Raw genomic sequence first — 20880 nt, 5'->3', positions numbered from 1 at the left:
GGCTCTAATGACTGACTGGATTCCTTTCTGCACCTGCTGCTTAGATTCCAGTCCACTAGGTGGTGCTAGTGTCCAGTAAGGTGAATTGATGTAGTTGAAGCAAGAGCCAAAGAAGACTAGAAGTAGAAAATAAACGTGACATTTCCTGGTAGGACGAAATTGCTCAATTTTATGGCATTTGATAGACTATTCGTCCGTTACTTAGGCATGTCCGAAACATATCTAAAAGTCCTCTGATGTCGGGTCCATAATACATGCGAAGAGTTACCTCAAAGGAAAAGGGGAAAGTGTTCAGAAGGGATAGAAACGGTCATACTTGTAAGTTTGCGTTCCCCTTGTTTTCTTTTAACGTTATTAGGTCAATACCTCCAACAATGATCGATAGGTGAATGACCTGAACTAACCGTTTACCATTAAAGCTGAGAAACTTGAGAACACAGTTGCAATGCAATATGTTAATGCATACTCAGACTTAAATTAATGGGTAAAAGGTCATGTAAAACCATACCCTGACGTCCCTGAATGTATGCTTACATTTCAGTTTACCGTGATCCTCATGGTTGTTTATGTTCTGTGTACGTGCTGTCACAGCTCTCCAGCCATTACAATGATATAACAAGTATATCCGTCCTACCAAGTGGCATAATATGATAACCGTGGCATTCGATTTATCTCCTTTTCCCCTCAGTTCCCTAACTGTGATATTGGCCAAGTGTTATTTCATGTTGCAAGTCTTGGGCAAGAACATCCTCTCTGGCTCAGGAGCTACAGCTTTTTAAATGAATGTGAAGAACCCTGTTCGCTGCTGACATTCTATATTTTTGACATAAATTGCTCAGCACTGGTTGATTGGCCAGGTGAAGTCAGCATTTTTTTTCTTGCTTGATCATTGAGAGTTTCCTGTTCTCTGCCTCTTTTTTTGTCCAAGGTCATGCCATGGGGGTGCATGGCCTCACCACCTACATAGAGAAGGACCGCCGCTTCCTCGTTAACGTGCGTCTGCAGGACACTCGGCTGGTGATCGATGGCAGCAGCCTGTACTACAGCCTGTATTTCGGCTGTGGCGCAGACCAGCAGTGCGGCGGGGAGTATGAGGCGTTCGCAGAGCAGGTGCGCCACTTCTTCGCCGCGCTCTTCACCTGCAGGATCCAGCCCTTCGTGGTGTTGGACGGAGGGATGGACGAGAGCGACAAGAAGTTCGCCACCTTCCGGCAGCGCGCCAACCGGTCCATCCACGACGCCAACAACCTCTCCCGCGGAACCAACGGGTCTGTGCTTCCCCTGCTCACCAAGGCCGTCTTCATGCAGCTGCTCTCGGAGTTGTCCGTTCCCTTCTTCCAGTGCCCAGCAGAGGCCGACATGGAGATCGCGACCCTGGCAAGCCAGTGGGGCTGCCCCGTGCTGACCAATGACAGTGACTTCTACATATTTGACCTGCGCGGGGGCTACCTGCCCTTCAGGCACTTCCAGTGGGCCAGTGTGGCGGTAGGCAAGCAGGCCCCGTCGTCGCATCGTTTCGTCTCGGCCCGCTGCTACACCGCGCAGCGCCTCTGCTCCCACTTCAAGGGGCTGACCCCGCAGATGCTGCCGTTGTTTGCCGTGATCATGGGCAACGATTACACCCCCGCTCACCTCAAACAGCTGTTCCTCAGCCGCGTGGAGCTGCCCGCGGTGGCGGCGGGGAGGAAGGGGAACCCCCAGGCCGAGGGCCTCCTCCTGTGGCTGGCTCAGTTCCGCAGCCCTGCCGAGGCCCTGGAGGAGGTGCTGGAGCTCGACGGAGGAGGACGAGAGCCGAAGAGAGACGCCACGTCTGTGTTCTCCGCGGGGATGCAGGACTACACTCTCCCGCCTCGAAGCAGCTTGGCGCAGTTCTTCTCCGGAGGTTTGAACCCACTTCCAGGCTCCATGGAGGTCCCTGAAATACTCGCTGCCCAGCCACAGTGGCTCTTGCGGGGGATCGTCACAGGCAAGTTGCCCTCTGTGGTCCAGGACGTGCTGGTGCTCCAGAGGGTGATGCTGCTCGCCCAGGTGGAAAACTGCAGGTTACCCAGCAGCCACTGCACCTCGCTGGCCATTCGGCAGGCTTTCTACGGGCTGCTTCTCCTCGGGCGCCCGCATTCATCACCGCCCCAGGCTCCTACGAGCCGAGGAAGAGGAGGAAGAGGAGGACGGTGCAGCAGGGGGAAGAGCGGCGGTGGTGGTGGTGGTGGTGGTGGACACGAGGGCCAGTCAGAAGCGGAGAGTTGTGGTCACATCGGCCCCGCCGTGGTGGAGTACGACCGTTGTGATCTCAACCTGTCCAAAAGCACAGTCCACCCTGTTCACCCGAGCGGCTCTCCTCACGCGATGATGGAGATGATGGACCAGGTACTACGCATGAATGGACACAATGTGCCTGCTCACAGAACTCTTTACAACTGATTAATGTTGTATGCCGTATGTATGTGTGCATGTATGTATGTATGTATGGTCTAATATACAAATACTCATACACAGACTCATGGTAACAGTATGAAAATATGCACAGAAAATATGTGCCTGGCTGCTATGTGAATAATGTATATCGGTACATGTTTTTTACTCTTAAATGGCAGAGCAGCTGTGTCATTTTAAAAAAACAGCCTCTGGTTTCAGACTTTGTTTTTTTTTCCTCTCTCCCTCTCCAGACGCCAGTGTCTGTGCGTGTGCAGGTGCTGCTGAGAGTGCTTCATATTGAAGAGCGTGCCTTGGCCACAGTGCCCTCCACCCTCAGGCTCCCCATGTGTGTGACCTCTTTCTGGCTGCAGCACTCCAAGCCTCGGCCTGAGCCCACCATCCTACAGGCCGTGATTCTGGGCCTTACGTTTGGGGAGCTGGGCTACCGCAGGACCATCACAGCAGGTCAAAAAAATAGCCCGAGTGTCCTACTGATTTTACTCTGCAGTCGTTTTTTCAACTTGGTGTGAGACAGAACCGTAGTGGATTTCACTGGGTGTTCTGTATGTGTCATTGTTCAGACCACTGAACCGGCGGTTCCTCTCGTACTGAGCAGGATTACCATTGCGACAACACACCATCAGTAGGGTAAAACTAACCTGTCTCACTACGGTCTAAACCCAGCTCACGTTCCCTATTAGTGGATGAACCATCCATTGTTTTTCAACTTGGTGTAAGTAAGAACCGTAGCGGATATCACTGGGTGTTCTGTATATAGCATAGTATATACAGTATAGTATATATTCTATATACTGTATGTAGTCTTTTGAGCGTTTGTTATGTGTTATGGTTTGTATTATAGTATTGTTTTGTTATAATTTGTCCATTGTTAGAATTTGACATTTATTCTGCTATTGTCCTTAAATTTAGCCTTACCATGCTATAGTTATTGTTATTATATAATTAACTGAGTGACTTATTTGATTGCTATTCTCATTTCATTGTTTTATTTCTCTTTAGGTTAGTGCTTAATTGATTGTTTTATTGATAATATTGCTATTCCCCCTTTTTGTAATTGTTCACTGTTATTTAATTTGTATTGTTATTTATTTGTATGTCGCTTTGGACAAAGGCGTCTGCTAAATAACCATAACCATAACCATAACCATAACCATAACCATGTTCTGTATGTTTCATTCTCTCTGATGTGTGTCTCTGTCAGATCCCGTGTGCAGCAGGCCTGGTGTTGCTTCCGTTCTCCAGCGGCTCCATCAGCTCCGCCTCCAGAGGAAGGAGCGCCGAGGGCTGAACCTGGAGGTGGCCCACGCTCTCAGCCAGTGGCAGTCCTGCATGTGGGCAGCGCTCTGTCTCAACCAGCTGCTGTGTTGCCCCCTTCCAGATCCTCCATGTGCCTGGTAGTGTATCCAGTCCCAACAATAATCCACTTTCCAGTGATGCTTTACCCAATCGCTACTGTGCCCTCTCAAGGTTTAATGTGTCAACTCTCTAGCTCTGTATGGGCTTTAGTGTGCTTCAGCCAGAGGGCTGTGAATCACAAGTTACAAAGAAAACAAGTCTATCTGAGCAGAGTTTTGTTGTGACGAGTGGTTGCCGTTACACAAGTTCAACTCGTTCTCTTTTTTTTTTTATCTCCCTTGTTCTCATTCTGTTTGGCCTCAAGGTTGTTCAGTGGGACTCTGCTTCATGCCGTGCAGGCAGCGCTGAGACAGGGGGTTCCTGTAGAAGCTCTCTTGGCCGGGGATCCCTTACCTGGGCAGCTCTTCTCTTCTCTAATGGAGGCCACGCAACAGCTGGGTGACCCGGGCCCCAACGGCCCTCCTGGATCATCTTCCTCGGGGGTCAGGAGCAGGGGAAGGGGAAAGAGGAAGCAACCGCCGCAAGGGAGAGGCCAGGGGCCAAGAGGGAGGAGTCAAGGGCAGAGAGGGAGGGGTCAAGGGCAGAGAGGAAGAGGCCAACGAGCTGATGATCGTGGTCTGAACAACCGCTTTGCCATGTTGATGAGTGATGAAGACGAAGATGACGAAGACGAATAAGCTTGTTAATTCTGTTGGTGCCTTTAAACAGACATTTGAAACGGGTTCTCTCAGAGCAGGGCTGTGAGGCGTGCTGGACTCTGACTTTACTGTCGATCAAGTTTCTTAAAGTAACCCAGTCTTATACACACTGCCTATGACAGCAGCTCAGTGGTATACTGTAGGTTAATGCAGGGCATCTCTGGGCAGCTAAAATAATACAGTGGGTTTTATATCTACAATGTTGTATGTTTTAATCAACCAAGGATTGACACTTTATCTGCGGGAAAAGAAGTGACCTACTTGTCTTGTGGTTTTACATGTCTTTCATTTTAGGTCTACAACTTGGCCTTACGAGTTGTTAAGTACAAGGTGCTTTTTCAGACGTGATGTGCCCACAGGCTGCAGCTGCCAGAATTTGCCTACAAATAAGCTTTGTTTGTTTACAAATTGATGCTATTAATTTTTTTCTGGCAGCCAGTTGTGCCTTTCGTGGTACTTCCATCTGCTCTTCATGAATAGCTGCTTTTTAGTGTGCAGAATCTCAGAATTAATTTAACCCATGAGCTCAAGTCTTCCGAAGGGAATTTTAAAGAACACATGGTGCGCTGATCCCTCATGTCCTTCCTGATTATTCCTGATTATAGAACCTTTGCCATAAAATACTTACACATTACTGGCATCTTATGGACCAAATGTGGCTGGTTATCCATGCCAGTGCTTTTGCCTCTGATCTTTGCCTATTTCTATTGCAATGTTTTATGTCATACAAAAATGCCTTTATCCACAATCACATGTAAGTTAATGCATTCATTGTGAAGCAGGTAAAACACATTATTTAAAATCAAATTCACATTTAACATTTATTCTCTTACTGAAACATTTTAAAAATGTTAATCATGTAATTATATTGTTATTGTCATTACAATTAATTATTACTGATGAAATGAATATCTTTATGTCAACGAATAATCTTAACATCAACAACAAACTTCACATTACATGAGGATGGATGAAAACAAATAGTCAATATAAACTCTCAAGCCAGAAATTCATATGACCACCAATGGTATTCATATTTTTTTGGTATTCATAATAATTCAGCTTTTCCTGCATTACCATTTTGACAATACAGCTATTAAATCAGAGTACAATATTGTTTGGATGAGAGGGGCTCAAACTTGTATCTACTCTGGTGAAAAATGTGGTTTACATCCCCTGAAATAAAAATGTATTCCAGAAGGTGGCATTGCCTCCAATGAATCTGTTTGGTTGATTATCACAAAGGTGGAACGGGGAACGTATATACAGAAGTCAGTTCAGTTTCTGCCTTACAAGCAATATGTGTCACAAACAAATAAGTACAGAGACAAAATAGATTCATCAGTCACAACAACAAAATGCAGGATTCATCATTCCTGTTAATGGCCAGTGTAAAGAATCTACTGTTACAGAACCACATGATATCCAAGGAGCTGAAATGCATAACGACCTATAAAATGGAAACATCCTGCTTTCTTGCTGTAACTTTTATAAAAGTAGTTACATTTTGGACAATTTAACTGACTACATAAAACCCATAGAGTATCAAAATCATGTAGACCTGAGTGTTGCTAGTCAGTATTGGCCCAAGAGATGTCTTGTGTGCTTACAAGGTGCTGATTGTAGCTACAAATCAACAGAGGTTATTCATTTCTCACTTCACTCTACTTATTTGAACAGCCTTCAGACATCACTCATCTGCCTACTAGATTCTGCAGTTCTTTGGTTTTGCTGTGAAGTTGTAAATGTGGATGTCAGTTACTCAGACGCTGGCTGATTTCAGACGATGCCTCTGAGATGGGGAGGAGGTGGAAGACATGCCATTCACCACAGGTGAGTCTATAAGCCTTTCACTGCAGGTAAGTCCAAAAGCCATTCAACGTAGGTGAGTCCTGATTGGCGGTGGCTTTGGTGACACTGTTAAAAAAGTAAAAGGGTTTACGTCTCCTACAGATTTATTGTAAAATACATTTTCACAAACCTCTTTGACACAATGACTGCAAACCCAATGTTGTCAACCAATCATCCCATCTAATATCAAGGAGACAAACATGGAATGTTTAGAAAGATGACTGTCTTAAAATAAGCTTTCTACCCATCATATCTTAATGCTTGTGATACTGTATTTGAGTGTTCATCAGTCCACAAGAGAGGATGAGCTTATAAACAGAGAGAAACAGCTGGTTTTGTGCTTTATTACCTCGGTTCAACTTGCTCGGGTAAATCCGTGGAAATGGAAAGAACTCCTTGGGTGGCGGCAAGTCTTTCAAGGGGTGAAACTGAAATTTGGACTCAAAGTCATCTGAAAAAGAATCAGAACATAATTATCTGTCTAAAACATTCTAAGTCTCTCACTCTCACTAACTCTGTGGGCTCACAGTATAAGTCAGCCTACACATATGCAATGCATACGTTTAGTACCTTTGCCTTGCAATTAAAAATGTGCCGTGTAAATATGCCGCTGATGCTGGAATCATTTTCCACAGCAGACGCATTGCTTACCCAGGCTGTGCAGATGGCCATTCCCCTGACTGGAAAACTGGGTTTGGTAGATAGGTGGAGGGGGAGGTGGAGGAGGAGGAGGCAAGAAAGCGTAGCCAGACAATTCTGTGGTTGGAGATCGTGCAGGTGGAGCAGGAGGCAGGCCTAGTCTTGCAACACCTGTTACACAGTCACATGGCACATGATCAAGCTACATCTAGTGGTCATACAAATACCAGTCAATATGGAAATGATAAACACACTAGAGATGTACTGTACATTTACTCATGCTGCCCTGGCAATATAGACTAGGGCTGCTCGATTATGGTAAAAATCATTATCACGATTATTTTGTTCAATATTGAGATCATGATTATTAAACGTGTTTGCTCAGTGATTTTGTAACTATCATCCATATTAAAAAAAAAATTTTCATTTTTAAATTGAATTTGGAATATGATCTAATAGGAAAAATGTTAAGATATAATGCACACGACAACTCATGACAAAAGGAGAGTATTGTTATGAAACTGAATGTTGCAAAATAATCATTATATTTTGATTATGTTATTTTCATAATTGTTGGAAATCATAATCTCGATTAATTTGATTAATTTGACGAATTTGATTAATTGTACAGCCCTAATATATACAGGCTTCCATAGAGTAGAGTAGCGTAGTAGGCCTACCTGAAAGGCATGGTATGGCTGGGGGCCGTCTGCAGGGAGCTGTGGAGGGGTAGGTGGGGGGCAGGGGGGGGACAGCAGGCCTGTAGGGGGCCGGGTGGGAAGGAGGCAGTTTAGATGGAGGAGGCGGCGGAGGAGGAGGTGGAGGAGGAGGGGGGTGATAGGAGGGACAGCTCGGGGTGTATGAGGAGGGGTGAGGTGGAGGTGGAGGGGGGAATGCATCTACTCGCTCCTGGGGCTCAGGAGAGGGGTAGTAGGCACCCGCGGAGTAGTTGGGTGGGAGGGAGGGTGCTGGAGGTGGGGGTGGGGGCGGAGGGGGAGTGGACGGCACGATGGGCTGCTGGACGGGTAACCAGTTGGGTCTGGTGACGTAGGTGGCGGCTGGTGGGGGTGGAGGAGGAGGACAGGTGGGTAAGGGTGGAGGGCAAGTCTTTGGTCTCTCTAAGGAGAGATAGGATGGAGGAGGCGGCGGAGGGCCTGAGGATGGAGGTCTGGAGGGCGCAGACAGGGGCGGAGGGGGTGGAGGGGCTGACGTAGTCGGGGAGGGCCGAGACCATCTCCTCTCCAGGGGCTTGTGGGACGTGGACAGATCTGGAGCACTGCCACGGAAATCCCCGGAATTCACTGGAGGGTTCCACAGGGGCTGCCTCAGACATAGAGATGAGCCTGACCGGGATACTGATATACACACACCCACACACACACACACACACACACACACACACACACCTTTTTATTATGTCTGAGTAGCAAGTTGAGTGCACAAACACATAAGATTCTCATGACACTTGTGACTAACTTCTCTGCATGCAGGTTTTTGGCACTTTCCCCTTACACAAGTCATTCAATAGTTGAAGTATTTCCTCCATCAGTGTATGTGCCTGTATAACTATGTATTGTGTTAGTAAGTAAGAATGTGTAATGCTCTTTTGGCACAATGGCCACTCAAAGAGCTTCACACAGACACAGACATAGACATATAATTGTAATCTCTTGCTGTTGCATTGTGTGTGTGTGTGTGTGTGTGTGTGTGTGTGTGTGTGTGTGTGTGTGTGTGTGTGTGTGTGTGTGTGTGTGTGTGTGTGTGTGTGTGTGTGTGTGTTGTGTGTGCGCGCCTGCATGTGTGCTTGTCTTACCAGGGTTGTGCAGCGGTGTTTTAGATTCCCCCTTTGCTACAGATCTGAGCACGGGGAAGCCTCCAGCGAACAGACCTCCAAGAGGGGGCGCTCCTGAGCCTCCTGACCCCCCTGACCCTGAGCTGCCTCCCTGCACTGGGCCTGTCCAGAGAGGGTTAAAGCGGAGCGAGAGGCGCAAACGTTCGATCATTTCCGCGTTCTGTCTTCGCAAAGGGGAGGGGGGCGAAATCCCCCTTTAAGCAGACCTGTTAACATTCGAACTGAACTGCTTGCCAATCTGACAGAGATCGATATCCCACTATGACGTCTTTGCGACACGCCTCTTTAAGCAGACCGGAACTGTTCGAATTTTGCTTCCATAGAGATGCATTACGTTGCTCTATCTTGTCAATAATTAAGGATCTTTGGCCTGTCCCTTTGGGGTCTGTGGACACACACACATACAGTATACTGTCACGAGTCCATCACACCCATTACTACAAAGTATTCTATGACATGCCCCGCAATGCAACTGTGTAAATAATAAGCATGATGGTACTTGGCACGCAACAACACATGTACAGTACATTTAGCATTAGATAGATAGATAGATATATGTTATAAATCCCAAGGGAAAATTGAAGTGTTTCAGCAGCTATACAAACATCCAACAAATACAGTACATACATACAGTACCCTCCAGAATTATTGGCACCCTTGGTAAAAGTTGACTAAAAATAGGTATAAAAAATAATCTTTAGGTGATTTATTGTACTCCCACAATGAAAACAATGAGGAAAAATATACCCTGCAAGGCAAGCAAATTTATTCTGAGAAAAAGGAAAATCTCATAAAGAAATAAATATTTTTAACAAAAACAGCTTGCTCACAATTATTGGCACCCCTGAAACATATTATGTACAACATTTAACAGGAGCATTTTCCTATGTAAATGCAACGTTTTAAAGTAAATCAGAGTGTCTGTGAACTTTCAGAAGTAGTTCATGACGTTCTTTTTCACTATGGTATGAAAATGAAGTCACTCTGAGGCTAAATCCTCTAGTAATTTTTCAACATTGGAGAGACAAGAGAATACACTAAATTGAAATGAAAAGAAATTGTGTTGACATTTGTAAGTAAGAGAATGTCTATGGAAACTAGGTATTTTGTTGAAAATGCCTATATTTCCAGTTAAAATGATGACTAAAAGGTTCTAATCATCTGGAAATGTGGCAAACATGCTTGGACAAAGACCCATGGCTATTTTGCTCCCACGCACAGTATGGAGGATGGTATGATAGGCAAAAAAATCCATAAGAACCACTGTTGAGAGTTACAGACAAAGCTATCATCTTGGGGTCACCAAGTCCCCCCCAAAAATCTTCAAAAGTGACCTCACTGCTAATAGATTATTTAGACAGCATGTCAGATTAAAGCCAGTAGAGTCATTTAATGAACAATGTAAATGGCAGGAGTTACTGAATGGTACCATGACATGTCTGGGAGTGTGGTCTATTGTCAGATGAAAATAAAATTATGCTCTTTTGCTAAAAACACTTAAGGTGTCTTTGGCGTACATAGAAGAATGACTATACTAAAAAGAACCCCATGCCTAATCAGAATTATGGTGGAGGGGCTGTGCTATTGTGGGGCTGTTTTAATTCCCAAAGGCCTTGGGAACCTAATTAAGGTGCATGGCATCATGAACACCAAGAAAAACCTGAACATTTTCAAAGGAAATCAAACAATCTCTGCCAAGGCCCTAAAAGTTGGTCATGATTGGATCATTCATCAGGTCAATGAACCAAAACAAATGCACAGATCAAAACAAATATGGTTTACTGAACACAAAATCAAGCTTCAGACATTGCCATAGCAGTCCCCTGATCTAAACTCCATAGAAAAACAGTGGGATGAGTCAACGAGAAGAATGCACAAGTATGGACCTAGCAATCTGGACGATCTGGGGAGGTTTTGTAAAGATGAATGGTCTTAAATCCCTTACTTTGCATTCTCAATCTTTATGGGGTGTCAGAGAAGAATATTACATGCTGTTTTATTGACAAAGGGAGGTTTAAGTAGGGGTGCCAATAATTGTGAGTGACGTGTTTTTATTAAAAACATTTATTTCTTTATGAGATTTTCCTTTTTCTCAGAATAAATTTGCTTCCCTTGCAGGGTGTATTTTTCCTCATTGTTGTCATTGTGGGAGTACAATAAATCACCTAAAGATAATTTTTTAGACCTATTTTTAGTCAACTTTTACCAAGGGTGCCAATAATTCTGGAGGGTACTGTACATACAAACATACATACATAATTAAAAAAATATTCAAAATGAATCCATTTTAAAAAAATAATCTCATTTGAATGTCTTCTACACCCATATCTATGTCACAGGGTTAAAAAGAAGAGAGGTGTGAAGATCAAGTCTAAGAAGGGACAGGGGAAGGGAGACATCAACAGGCATTGAGTCCCCAAAGGGTCAAGAGTGCCTTCACTGCCATCGTTGAGGTCCCAGTCTAGGGTGGAAATGTGCTACTCGATTTCCATATCCCTTTTTGTAACTGCTTCAGTACATTGTAAAGAAATAGAACATTTGATTTCTTTCTTTCTTTTTTCTTTTGTTTCTTTCTATTCTTTCTATTCTATAACCTACATTTGAGTATTGATATGGTGCCCTGTGGGCATTACAGATGCCCATGTAACTGGCATCAGCGTGGGGGATGTAGAGTGCCCGTGCTATGCTTCACTGGCGTACTCCATGCCGTGATTCTCCTTTCCAGGAGCTGATGTGGGCACACTAACATTTATTCATCGAGATGAAACTATGCCACAAGGAGTCTGTGTTCCTCTCTCTGCAACCAACCTTCCCTCGCATGACTCACTCACCATCCCACAAGGCATCAACAGCATGTGAAAGCAATTACATACAGAATCTCTAGAATGTGTGTGCACAAACACACACACACACACACACACACACACACACACACACCTCAACACACATGCATAAACAGATTGAGCTTGAAACATGAAACATGTCTGGCAGTAGGAATTAAATATATGGTTTAAAAGAGCATCAAGTCCTAATTACTTTTATAATGTTGTATTACTGCTAAATATTACACTTCACATCACATGTTTTCATTAATGTAAAGTCGCATCCACACACCTGCTACTCAAAAAATAAGACACCCCTCTGTTAACTGTGGCGACCTTCAGGTTCTTGGGAACTAGCTATTTCTCAGGACCTGAGGAGGTCCCACATTAACTCCATCCTTAGAAAGCCCAGCAGAGGACGTACTTCCTGAGAAGTATGATGAAGTATGGTCCGCCATAGGGGCTGGTGAGCCAGTTACACAGTGCAGACACTGAACCTGTCCTGTGCACTTCCATCACAGTCTGGTTCAGAGCAGCCATGAGACAAGAAAGGAACAGACTGCAGCCAATAGTGAGGACAGCTATCTTCTGTCTCTTAAAGGTATCTATGACTTTGAAGCTGATATTTTAAGGGAAAAAAACATGCATACGATCTGTGCTTTACTTGTTTATTGTGTCCTCTCTCAAAATAGTATGTATTGTCTGTGTATTGTGTACACATGAGCACTATGCTGATTCTGGAGACCTGGAGATGTGAGTTTGACTTTTTTCTCAACATGAGCAGGAGCAATACGTTAAAATCGTTGCAGATAGTTTTCTTTTTTTTTTAATCAAATATTCATATTTGTATGACAACAAATGTGTATTAGAAGTGGATCACTCTTCGGGGGGCGCTGTGGCGCAGCAGGCTACAGCGCTCGTACCATTTACGGGTCCGAGTGCCCACGGGGACCCAGGTTCGAATCCAGCCTGCGGTCATGTCCCGATCCCACCCCATCTCTCTCTCCCACTTGCTTCCTGTCTACCACTTCACTGTCCTGTACTAATAAAGGCAAAAAGCCAAAAAATATACTAAAGGGAGGTTTCCTAGAAGTTCAATAGGAAGTCTCCATCTAAAAACATGCTCTCATAGTCCAGCTTGTTTTTTCCCCCAATCAGCTGCTGTGGAGGGGTGGGCAGGAAACAGGAAGTGGCTGTGGACACTTACTGTCAAGCTGCGGGGCGCTGCGGTCATTAACTTGTGCGACCTTCTTCAAACACATTCCTTTGTGGATGTCCGCCAGGAGAGCATTGCGACCGCCCTGCTCTGATGACCCCAGGGTAGAATGGCCTGCCTTGGGCTGAGACGGAGAGAGGGAGAGAGAGAGAGAGAGAGAGGGAGAGAGAGAGAGGGAGAGAGAGAGAGAGCGAGAGAGAGAGAGAGATAGTTATACGCTGAGAGACCGTTATACGCTTTCCACACAAGTATTACAACACAGTGTTGTTATGAGGTTATGACACACAGCTTGTCGACTGAGAACCAAAAAGGTCTATCTGACATGTCCATCACACATTTAACACATTATATTATGTATTATTTAAACAGATACATACACTTGAATTGTGGCTATTTGACAGTTTTGTATGTTTTCTCAAAAGTGCATTGGACCTTGGAGTTTGCTCTCATACTGTACACATGACATGAGAGACGACAAACGGGATGGTATCAACACCCCAGTGTTCCAATGCTGACAGTTACCAAGTGTTCTTCCACTACCTCCTAGTTCTAGAGTACTCTACAGCTCCACTGTTGTTGGATGAATGGCTTTTAAGAAGCAAAGGGCGTTTTCCCATGGCTGAGGGAGGGGGACAGGGACAAGAGAGGGACACACAGATAGAGAGAGAAGGAAAGGGAGAGAGGGAAATTTGACACCACTTTGCCACTGCATACCTTCTGCTGACTGACTGTGTGTGTGTGTGTGTGTGTGTGTGTGAGAGAGAGAGAGAGAGAGAGAGAGAGAGAGAGAGAGAGGGAGAGAGAGAGAGAGAGAGAGAGAGAGAGAGAGAGAGAGAGAGAGCGACCAGGTAATTTTATCTCTGATTAATAATACAGACTCTAGCTGGGTGGATGAGCAGAGCCACATGCTGTGTGCACGTATAGTCTTTACATGTGTCCTGGCTTTGTTACCTGTGGTGCTGCTGCCGTCTGATGTGGGGGTGGTGGGCCTGGCGCTGGTGGAGGAGGACCAGGTGGAGGAGGGGGTGGTGGTGGTGGGAGAGGCATCACAGCTCACCAGAATCTGCAGAACACACACACACACACACACACTGGTTCAGTGCATATATTAGTGCACACACTCCACAGAGCAGCCGACTCAGCTACAGATCTACACCTGATGTAGCTGTTTTAGAGTCAGCTGTCACAGTCTGGAGCTCTGGGCCAATCACGGTCTCCCTCAGGTCTCATCTGCCTCTTATGTGGCCGCCATTGAACCAGAGGCAGGAGGAAATTTCAACAGCAACAGGAATCAGCAGCAGGAACACCGCCCTCTGTCTCAGGATGAACCGTCCCCTTACTCCCACAATGCCTGGCCCTGGCCCTCTGTAGAAGTGTAGGCGCTGGGAACAATGGAGTGTGTTGTTTGGGAAGTGATGCTGTTTGCCCTCTAGATAGGCCTCTCACATACTTGATGTCCATATACAGAGAGGATTCAGTGAGTGTCCGAATCCATGAGGGTTGTTTTGGAAGAATCTACACACTGGATCCTTTTGAGCCCATCTTTTGTGGGCGTATAGGAACTGTTCCCAATTGAAGGAAGAGGCAGATGTATATTCTTAAGACTAACTCTAGACACATGCACACAAAGGCTATGAAATTGATTAAATATAACAACATTAGAATTTGGACCTAAATTAAAGCATAAAGGAATTACTGATAAGATACAGACAACCAAACAAGTCGAAATGCAATAAACATACAATATAATATACAATCTTTTCTTTAAGCTAGCTCTGCAAATGAATGATAGTTGATGGTCTGGGTTGATGGCCCAACTCAGTCAAATAAACTAATTAAAAATTTAACTGAGTAGACCTAGTTATCACATTGACCAAATAAGTTGGTTTGCGCTTTGACTACTGTCAGTTCCTATCATTTTCGACATTAACACCCTTCGATAAGTTTGCGAGTGTTTCAAGGAATGCGCATTTACGCACGGAATACCTTTAGCGACAGTATTCAGGTAAGCCTAAACTTTGGTCACGTACACTCCTAAAACTTAATTGACATGAAGTGGGGGTGAAATTACAAATAGTCGAAACGAAGCCCGAGTAAGTTGCAGTAGCCTATACGTCAAATAATCGTAAATATTCTGCATGTTCACTGACAGCCACTGACATTCACAAGTAGCCTAATTGTCATAACTTTTTAAGTTATTTATGCCAACAGCTATGCATTAGGCTACTGTTGCCATAGACATTGCTGTCGCTGCAGCAGCCAAGCGAAAGGTAAGACATAGTTGTCCCGTAGCGTACGAGTGGAAAGCTCGCATGTGAAACAGAATACCCTCGCGTTCCAGGTCTATTTTGCACTCATGAAAAGTGTTCAAAACACTCACCTAAATTCAGACACTGTCGGTGTTCCGTTTGTCGACGAGATAAGATTGTTTGAGCAGGAGCGGCTTCTAGTAACCGGGCATAGAGATGAAGGCAACAGACACTCCAGACACAGTTCACTTACTCGTGTCAACGCCAGAGTTATTAATAGCCCACGACGACGAGTTTCGTGTCCAAAACAGACCGTATGGCATTGTTATTGCCCCAAATATTCGTCTGACTGTAACGTTATTTTCCGATATGATATAGCCTACTCAATTACACTACACTTACTACGCTGTCGCAGTTCTACGGCAGCTCCACTGACACCTGAATAATTCTCCCACATAACGCACCACTATGCTATAAACGACACGGGCCTGTAGACTACTGCGACTCCTGGGGCCTGAACCACACCATTGCACACCAACAAATAATGGAAGCTACAAGTGGGTGTGCAAAGATGACTTGCCATTGCGGTCTGTTGGACACCAACCTTCAAATCTAAACGTAAAACGATTAACCTTTACTGTATTGTAAATGTGTGCGATAATGGAAACTGTTGTTGGTCCACATTTTGTCAACAGGTAAAGTACGTGACTGGGGTGCTGAAATAGGCCTATACCTTTTGCAGGGGTTACAATATTACTTATTTTCATGTGGGACTGCAGACCTGTTATTACACTCTTAATACACATTGTAATAGCCTACGTTGTTTTATGAGTAATCCATATAGGACCTGAATATGCTGGAAGAAAAACACTGCATGTGAAGTTGAGTTGAAAAGTAAGCTGTTTATATTTCTTGAGCCACACAAAGAGACATAAGCTGAGCATATGAAGCATCTGTCCCTCATTTATTTATGCTGTTCATTTTATGAAGAAACAAAGTCTACATTCTAATCAATGATACTCTTATCCACCAATGTTGTGGTGCCGTCAATCCAACATTTGCAGAATAAATTTGCTCTAATGGGAATGCACTTAAAAAAATAAATAAAAAAAAACCTTGGATGGACCATAGAGAGTACAGTCTGATATTGAGGGACACTTGTCACAGTTCAACTTCCTGAAATCGTTGAGGTACTATTTTTGAAGCATCTCTGTGTTTTGGTAATGTGTGCAACTTGTATCTACTCATTGCCTCTGTCTGTGCAGTCCATTGGAACGGTTTCTGTTCTTTATGAGTTAATAACATTTCATTACCTCCGTCAAGGAGGTTATGTTTTCATCAGGGTTTGTTTGTCTGTTAGCAAGATAACTCATAAAGTTATGGATGGATTTCGATGAAAGTTTCAGGAAAGGTTTGAAATAACCCAAGGAAAAAACTATTACATTTTAGGAGTGATCCGTATCAACGTCTGGATCCAGGAGGCGGTCATGTTTTCGCTTGGCGGAGGTCTGCGCTCTCTGAGTGCTTTTCTATGAAATTACTTTCATAACTCACAAACATGCTAATTAAAAGGCAGACAATGAGTTACACAAACAGTTGATAGTATTTTGTGTCAGACTTGGTTTAAATTATGTTTCTGAAAAGCAAAGTACCCACACAGGCCTAGGACAGTCTATCTACTGAATGCAACCAGTGCCCAAGATCTCTCAAACATAATCCTATCAAATGTCAATTCAATTACATTTATAGGCACCAACATGATAGTTTAACATTATTTGTCAAGCGCTTTATCCTAGATTAACCCTAGGTTAGCTGTGTAGTAGTTCATGAGTTGTACAAGATAGTGTCATGTAATTTCAAAGCATCTTCAAGTCATGTTTTGATTTATAAATCCAGAGAGCCCTGACTACAGAAACACATTTAGTAGTGGGCTCAGAGACAGAAATATTTCTATAGGTAGACTACTCCTGTTGTCTTGTCCATGAGAAATACAATTGTTCAAGACTCGTGACTATCATTATAATCTACCATTCCATATAGTAAACAGTGTCAAATCCCAGGTTGAGAGTTTGGAGGACACACGTAACACCCCATGGATGACCCATGACCCCTTATAATTCAAAACATTTCACTTTTAAATTGAACATTCAGTTAAACATCTTTTCACAATTAAACGCACATATGGACAGATGTATGGAGCATTCCAAACTCATTCATTAAAAAAACACATTTAAGTATTTAAGTGTATAATTGAGAAGTACATAAATAGCTCACAGAGTCTTTGGATGGATGTGTGCTGTGGCTTCCCCCCCCTGCTAGTCCTACAGTCCTGGGGGGACAGAGGGGACGGTACAGTGCACAGTTCTGCTGCCTCGCTCTGCAGGAAGGACAGTATAGTTGTAGCCGTGCTATTGGCCTGGTGGCGCGCTGGCACCATCTTTATCGGAGGACTTCTCGGCGTGCTCCTCCTCGTCCTGCAGCAGACTCACCCGAACCCGCTTCCTCTCCTTGAAGCGTCCCGAGCGGGACACGCGCAGGTTGCGCCGGCTGGTGGACTCGTTGAAGGTGGGCTCCAGGTCGTCGACGCTGTTGCTCCTCTTCTCCGAGCAGGGCCTCTGTGGTTCTGTGGCCGTGGCCGGAGGGTGGTCCGCGGCGGCGGTTGTGTGGGTGAGTTCTGCAGAGGCCTGCTGGGGGCTCTCGGCGGACTGGGCCTGTGTGGAGGTGTGAGGCTGGGCGGGCAGCTGGGCCTGGGCCTGCTGCTGCTCCTGGGCGAGCATGGCCTCCCTGGCGGACTCTCGGGCAGCACTCCTTCTCTTGCCCACGAATGACCTCCACCAAGGGCTTTTGTCAGCCATCTTGGAGGGATGAAATCTGCACACATGCAAACACACACACATACTCAGCTACATTTCTCCTCCATCAAAATAATAACCTAGGCCTAAGATCATCACTCCTATGAACTACAATCAGAGGCTGTAGTAGCATGCCACTGTCAATAGTAGCCTATATAATTACCATATCATCATCATTGTCAAGAAGGTGTTATGTCACTCAGCATCCTCACCATGTGTATCTATAAAATGTTTGTGTTAAACTACTTTGATTCAATGGTGATCAGTGATTAGGAAATGTATAGGAAATTATAGGAAATGTATAGTCTACAAATCTGTGGTTAGTTTAAGTCAGCTTAGTTCTATAAACATAGTAGGCTAGCCTAAAACACCCCCACACGTACACAAAGTAGCCTACCTCAGACACTGCAATCGGAGAGCAGGATGCAATGAATAGGTCACTGATAGGGTCGCCTCCAGATCACAACTGGACTAAGATTTGAAGAAATGAGAGACAGGCGCAGTCAAAATCTTCACTGATGTTTTGTTCTGATAGTGACAGTGTCACAGTTAAAAGACGCGTGTAGTTGATGTGATGAAGTTGCACCATAAGTCAAGACCCGAGTTATCACTGAACAACTACGATGTAGTCCACAACTTTATAAGCTGCACGGTATCGCATTTTACCGGACAACTTTAACCGGGATTCCGCCTCCGAAACCAGCACGAGAACACCTGTCCTCTTTTCTCATTTGTCGAGAGGCCAAAGAATCGGTCACGTGGAACAGGTCTACATTCAGGTATTCTAACAACAGATTGGGCAGGGCCAGTTGCTAAGGAACCTCTTGTAATTTGTGATTCTGTAGTCTTCAGTGAAACTTATACTAGATGCCAAGTTTAGAAAATATGCATGGAGAGGCTATCTTGCAAATGCAAAATGAGGACACTCTAGTCTTGACACCTCGATCTTGTGCTCGATCGTTTGATGAAGAATATGAAGGCTATCATTGTAATAAATAGCCAGACGGATAGCCAATAGGACGGGGTTTCCTTCTTGTTACTAACAAACGCGTAGGTTCTTGTATCTCTCGCTCGCTCTCTCTCTCACACACACAAACGCGCGCGCGCGCGCACACACACACACACACACACACACACACACACACACACACACACACACACACACACACACACACACACACACACACACACACAGAGGGAGATATTTATTTATTTATTCAGTCAGCCACCTGAGGAGGTCAGCAATGGGACTCTGAATTGTCCTAATTTTCATTGTGTATTTAAAATAAATCCTTGTATTGCAATTTACATTTATTTCAACTTATAACCCACCTGCAAAGGTTAAAGCAGTGTAGTGATTAAGGTTGGCTGGAGGGTAGGCTACATAAGACCACAGCTTGAGCCTGATGGGAATTCAGGTGCAAATATCCTAATTCAGCACACCACCAGAAGCCACCCACTAAGACACAAACAGAGAAAAAAAACACATCCTCATATTCTGCACTTAAAATGCAATGCATGGATCTAACTCGAACATCTACTGTTGTAGTGGCAGTGCCACACCACTACCTCGGAATGCTGGCACTTGAGCTAGACGAACTCAGTTGTTGTAGCCTATTACTATTATTTGTCAAAACAGACCATATTCAATTAAATTGCATTAATAACTTTTTACATTTATAACATCAGCAGTAATAATGAATATTGTCTCAATATGCATCACAGTCAACTCCTTTAAACAGTTGACCAATATTAGAAAATGTGAAAATTCCCTGCACTATAAACAAGAAACCAGTGATAGCCTATACTGTACATTCTGACAATGCCGTCAGGTTATTAATTACCAGGACTCTTCTCCTTAGTGACAGCTGTTGCTACATCCCCCTCCATTTCCCAGGCTGAAAGAGAAAGGTTGAAAGAGAGAGAAATGTCACGGATCCAACGTTTTGTTTCGGTAACAATCTGATAGAGCGCGTGGAATGCGGCTCATGATTTACACAGCACCTGCCCTTCTACATACCTCGGGAACTCCCTTCTGGACAGAAACTGCACACACACACACACACACACACACACACACACACACACACACACACACACACACACACACACACACACACACACACACACACACACACACACACACACACACACACACACACACACGCACAAAACACATACGCACATGCACACAGAGGAATCCTACTAGATGGAACCTCCTCTGTACACACTCCCACCTCACACGTGCTGATTTCATCATTGGTGATGGAATGTGAGAGTGGGGATGTCTGTCTTGGGGATGTATCTTTTGAAAAAAAAAAAAAAAAAACAGGGAAGACCAGACACATTCTTTGTTATATGATTATTTCTATGAAACTGCAGTATTCAACATTTGCATATCCATCAAAGAGCAACTTGCATCCACTCAAGATGTTGTATTCTTTGCAAGCAGGAGGGAGCAGGGCAGGATGATCTGTTTTTTTTTTGTGCAGGCAAAATTGACGGTCTATAAGACTTTGGGAAGTTTTTTGCCAAAGCTCAAATTACTCAGAAGAATTACTGCATGGTGATACACAAAGCTTGTTGCTGCACTTCACCAAAAGGACAATACATTTGTAAATTATTGTCAATATGAGGTCAAATGGTTGTAGAGAAAGGTTAGTGAGAATGTATTTGTCCCTTTGTGCATGGCTGGTAAGCTTGTCTGTAGACAAAAAACACAAAGATTATATCATGATAGAGAAAACAGCCTGCTAAACTGGTAGAGTTACTTACTGTGTTCACAAGACTTGCACAATGAAGTACTGTACTTCAGAGATATTTTCAAAGAACACTCCTCCCTCCCTCCCTCCCTCCCTCCTCCTCTCTTCCTCCCTCTCTCTCTCTCTTGTCTCTCTCTGTGAGTGTGT

At 44.4% G+C, this 20880-nt stretch overlaps 2 protein-coding genes and 1 long non-coding RNA gene across 4 annotated transcripts; 1 reads left to right on the top strand and 2 right to left on the bottom strand.

Moving 5' to 3' along the window:
- Positions 1-122: 122 nt before the first annotated feature.
- Positions 123-5694, top strand: aste1b (asteroid homolog 1b). The gene is made up of 5 exons (XM_062529151.1): positions 123-318; positions 929-2367; positions 2667-2880; positions 3638-3830; positions 4097-5694. The coding sequence occupies exons 1-5, from the start codon at positions 255-257 to the stop codon at positions 4467-4469; spliced, it is 2283 nt and encodes a 760-aa protein (XP_062385135.1). The 5' UTR covers positions 123-254; the 3' UTR covers positions 4470-5694.
- LOC134072453 (uncharacterized) lies at positions 5283-7726 on the bottom strand. Its single transcript, XR_009937170.1, has 4 exons — positions 7661-7726; positions 6993-7151; positions 6691-6792; positions 5283-6407 (listed from the first exon to the last, which is right to left on the bottom strand). It is a non-coding gene; the product is annotated as an uncharacterized LOC134072453 (long non-coding RNA).
- An 8382-nt stretch (positions 7727-16108) lies between these two features.
- Positions 16109-19926, bottom strand: LOC134072773 (proline-rich protein 15). 2 transcript variants are annotated; one of them, XM_062529611.1, is made up of 4 exons: positions 19816-19926; positions 19304-19430; positions 18369-18442; positions 16109-17990 (listed from the first exon to the last, which is right to left on the bottom strand). In XM_062529611.1, exon 4 carries the CDS (start codon positions 17972-17974, stop codon positions 17528-17530), a length of 447 nt encoding a protein of 148 aa, XP_062385595.1. In that variant the 5' UTR covers positions 17975-17990; positions 18369-18442; positions 19304-19430; positions 19816-19926; the 3' UTR covers positions 16109-17527. The 2 variants fall into 2 exon arrangements, with proteins under 2 accessions (XP_062385595.1, XP_062385594.1); XM_062529610.1 differs by lacking the exons at positions 19304-19430; positions 19816-19926 and having other exon boundaries at positions 18369-18647.
- Positions 19927-20880: the final 954 nt, after the last annotated feature.

This window comes from Sardina pilchardus, chromosome 24 (genome assembly GCF_963854185.1).
Source record: "Sardina pilchardus chromosome 24, fSarPil1.1, whole genome shotgun sequence".
Classification (NCBI taxonomy): Eukaryota; Metazoa; Chordata; class Actinopteri; order Clupeiformes; family Clupeidae; genus Sardina; species Sardina pilchardus.
Note: the sequence above shows the minus strand (reverse complement) of the source record. Positions and strands in the feature narration are given on the sequence as shown.

What these genes read in the sequence shown, in the direction of transcription:
- aste1b (XM_062529151.1), top strand. Translation starts at nt 255, where the DNA reads ATGCGAAGAGTTACCTCAAAGGAAAAGGGGAAAGTGTTCAGAAGGGAT. An exon ending in TGATGGAGATGATGGACCAG is followed by an intron (nt 2,368 to 2,666) that starts GTACTACGCATG and finishes CTCCCTCTCCAG; the next exon opens with ACGCCAGTGTCTGTGCGTGT. An exon ending in CCAGATCCTCCATGTGCCTG is followed by an intron (nt 3,831 to 4,096) that starts GTAGTGTATCCA and finishes TTTGGCCTCAAG; the next exon opens with GTTGTTCAGTGGGACTCTGC.
- LOC134072773 (XM_062529611.1), bottom strand. Translation starts at nt 17,974, where the DNA reads ATGGCTGACAAAAGCCCTTGGTGGAGGTCATTCGTGGGCAAGAGAAGG.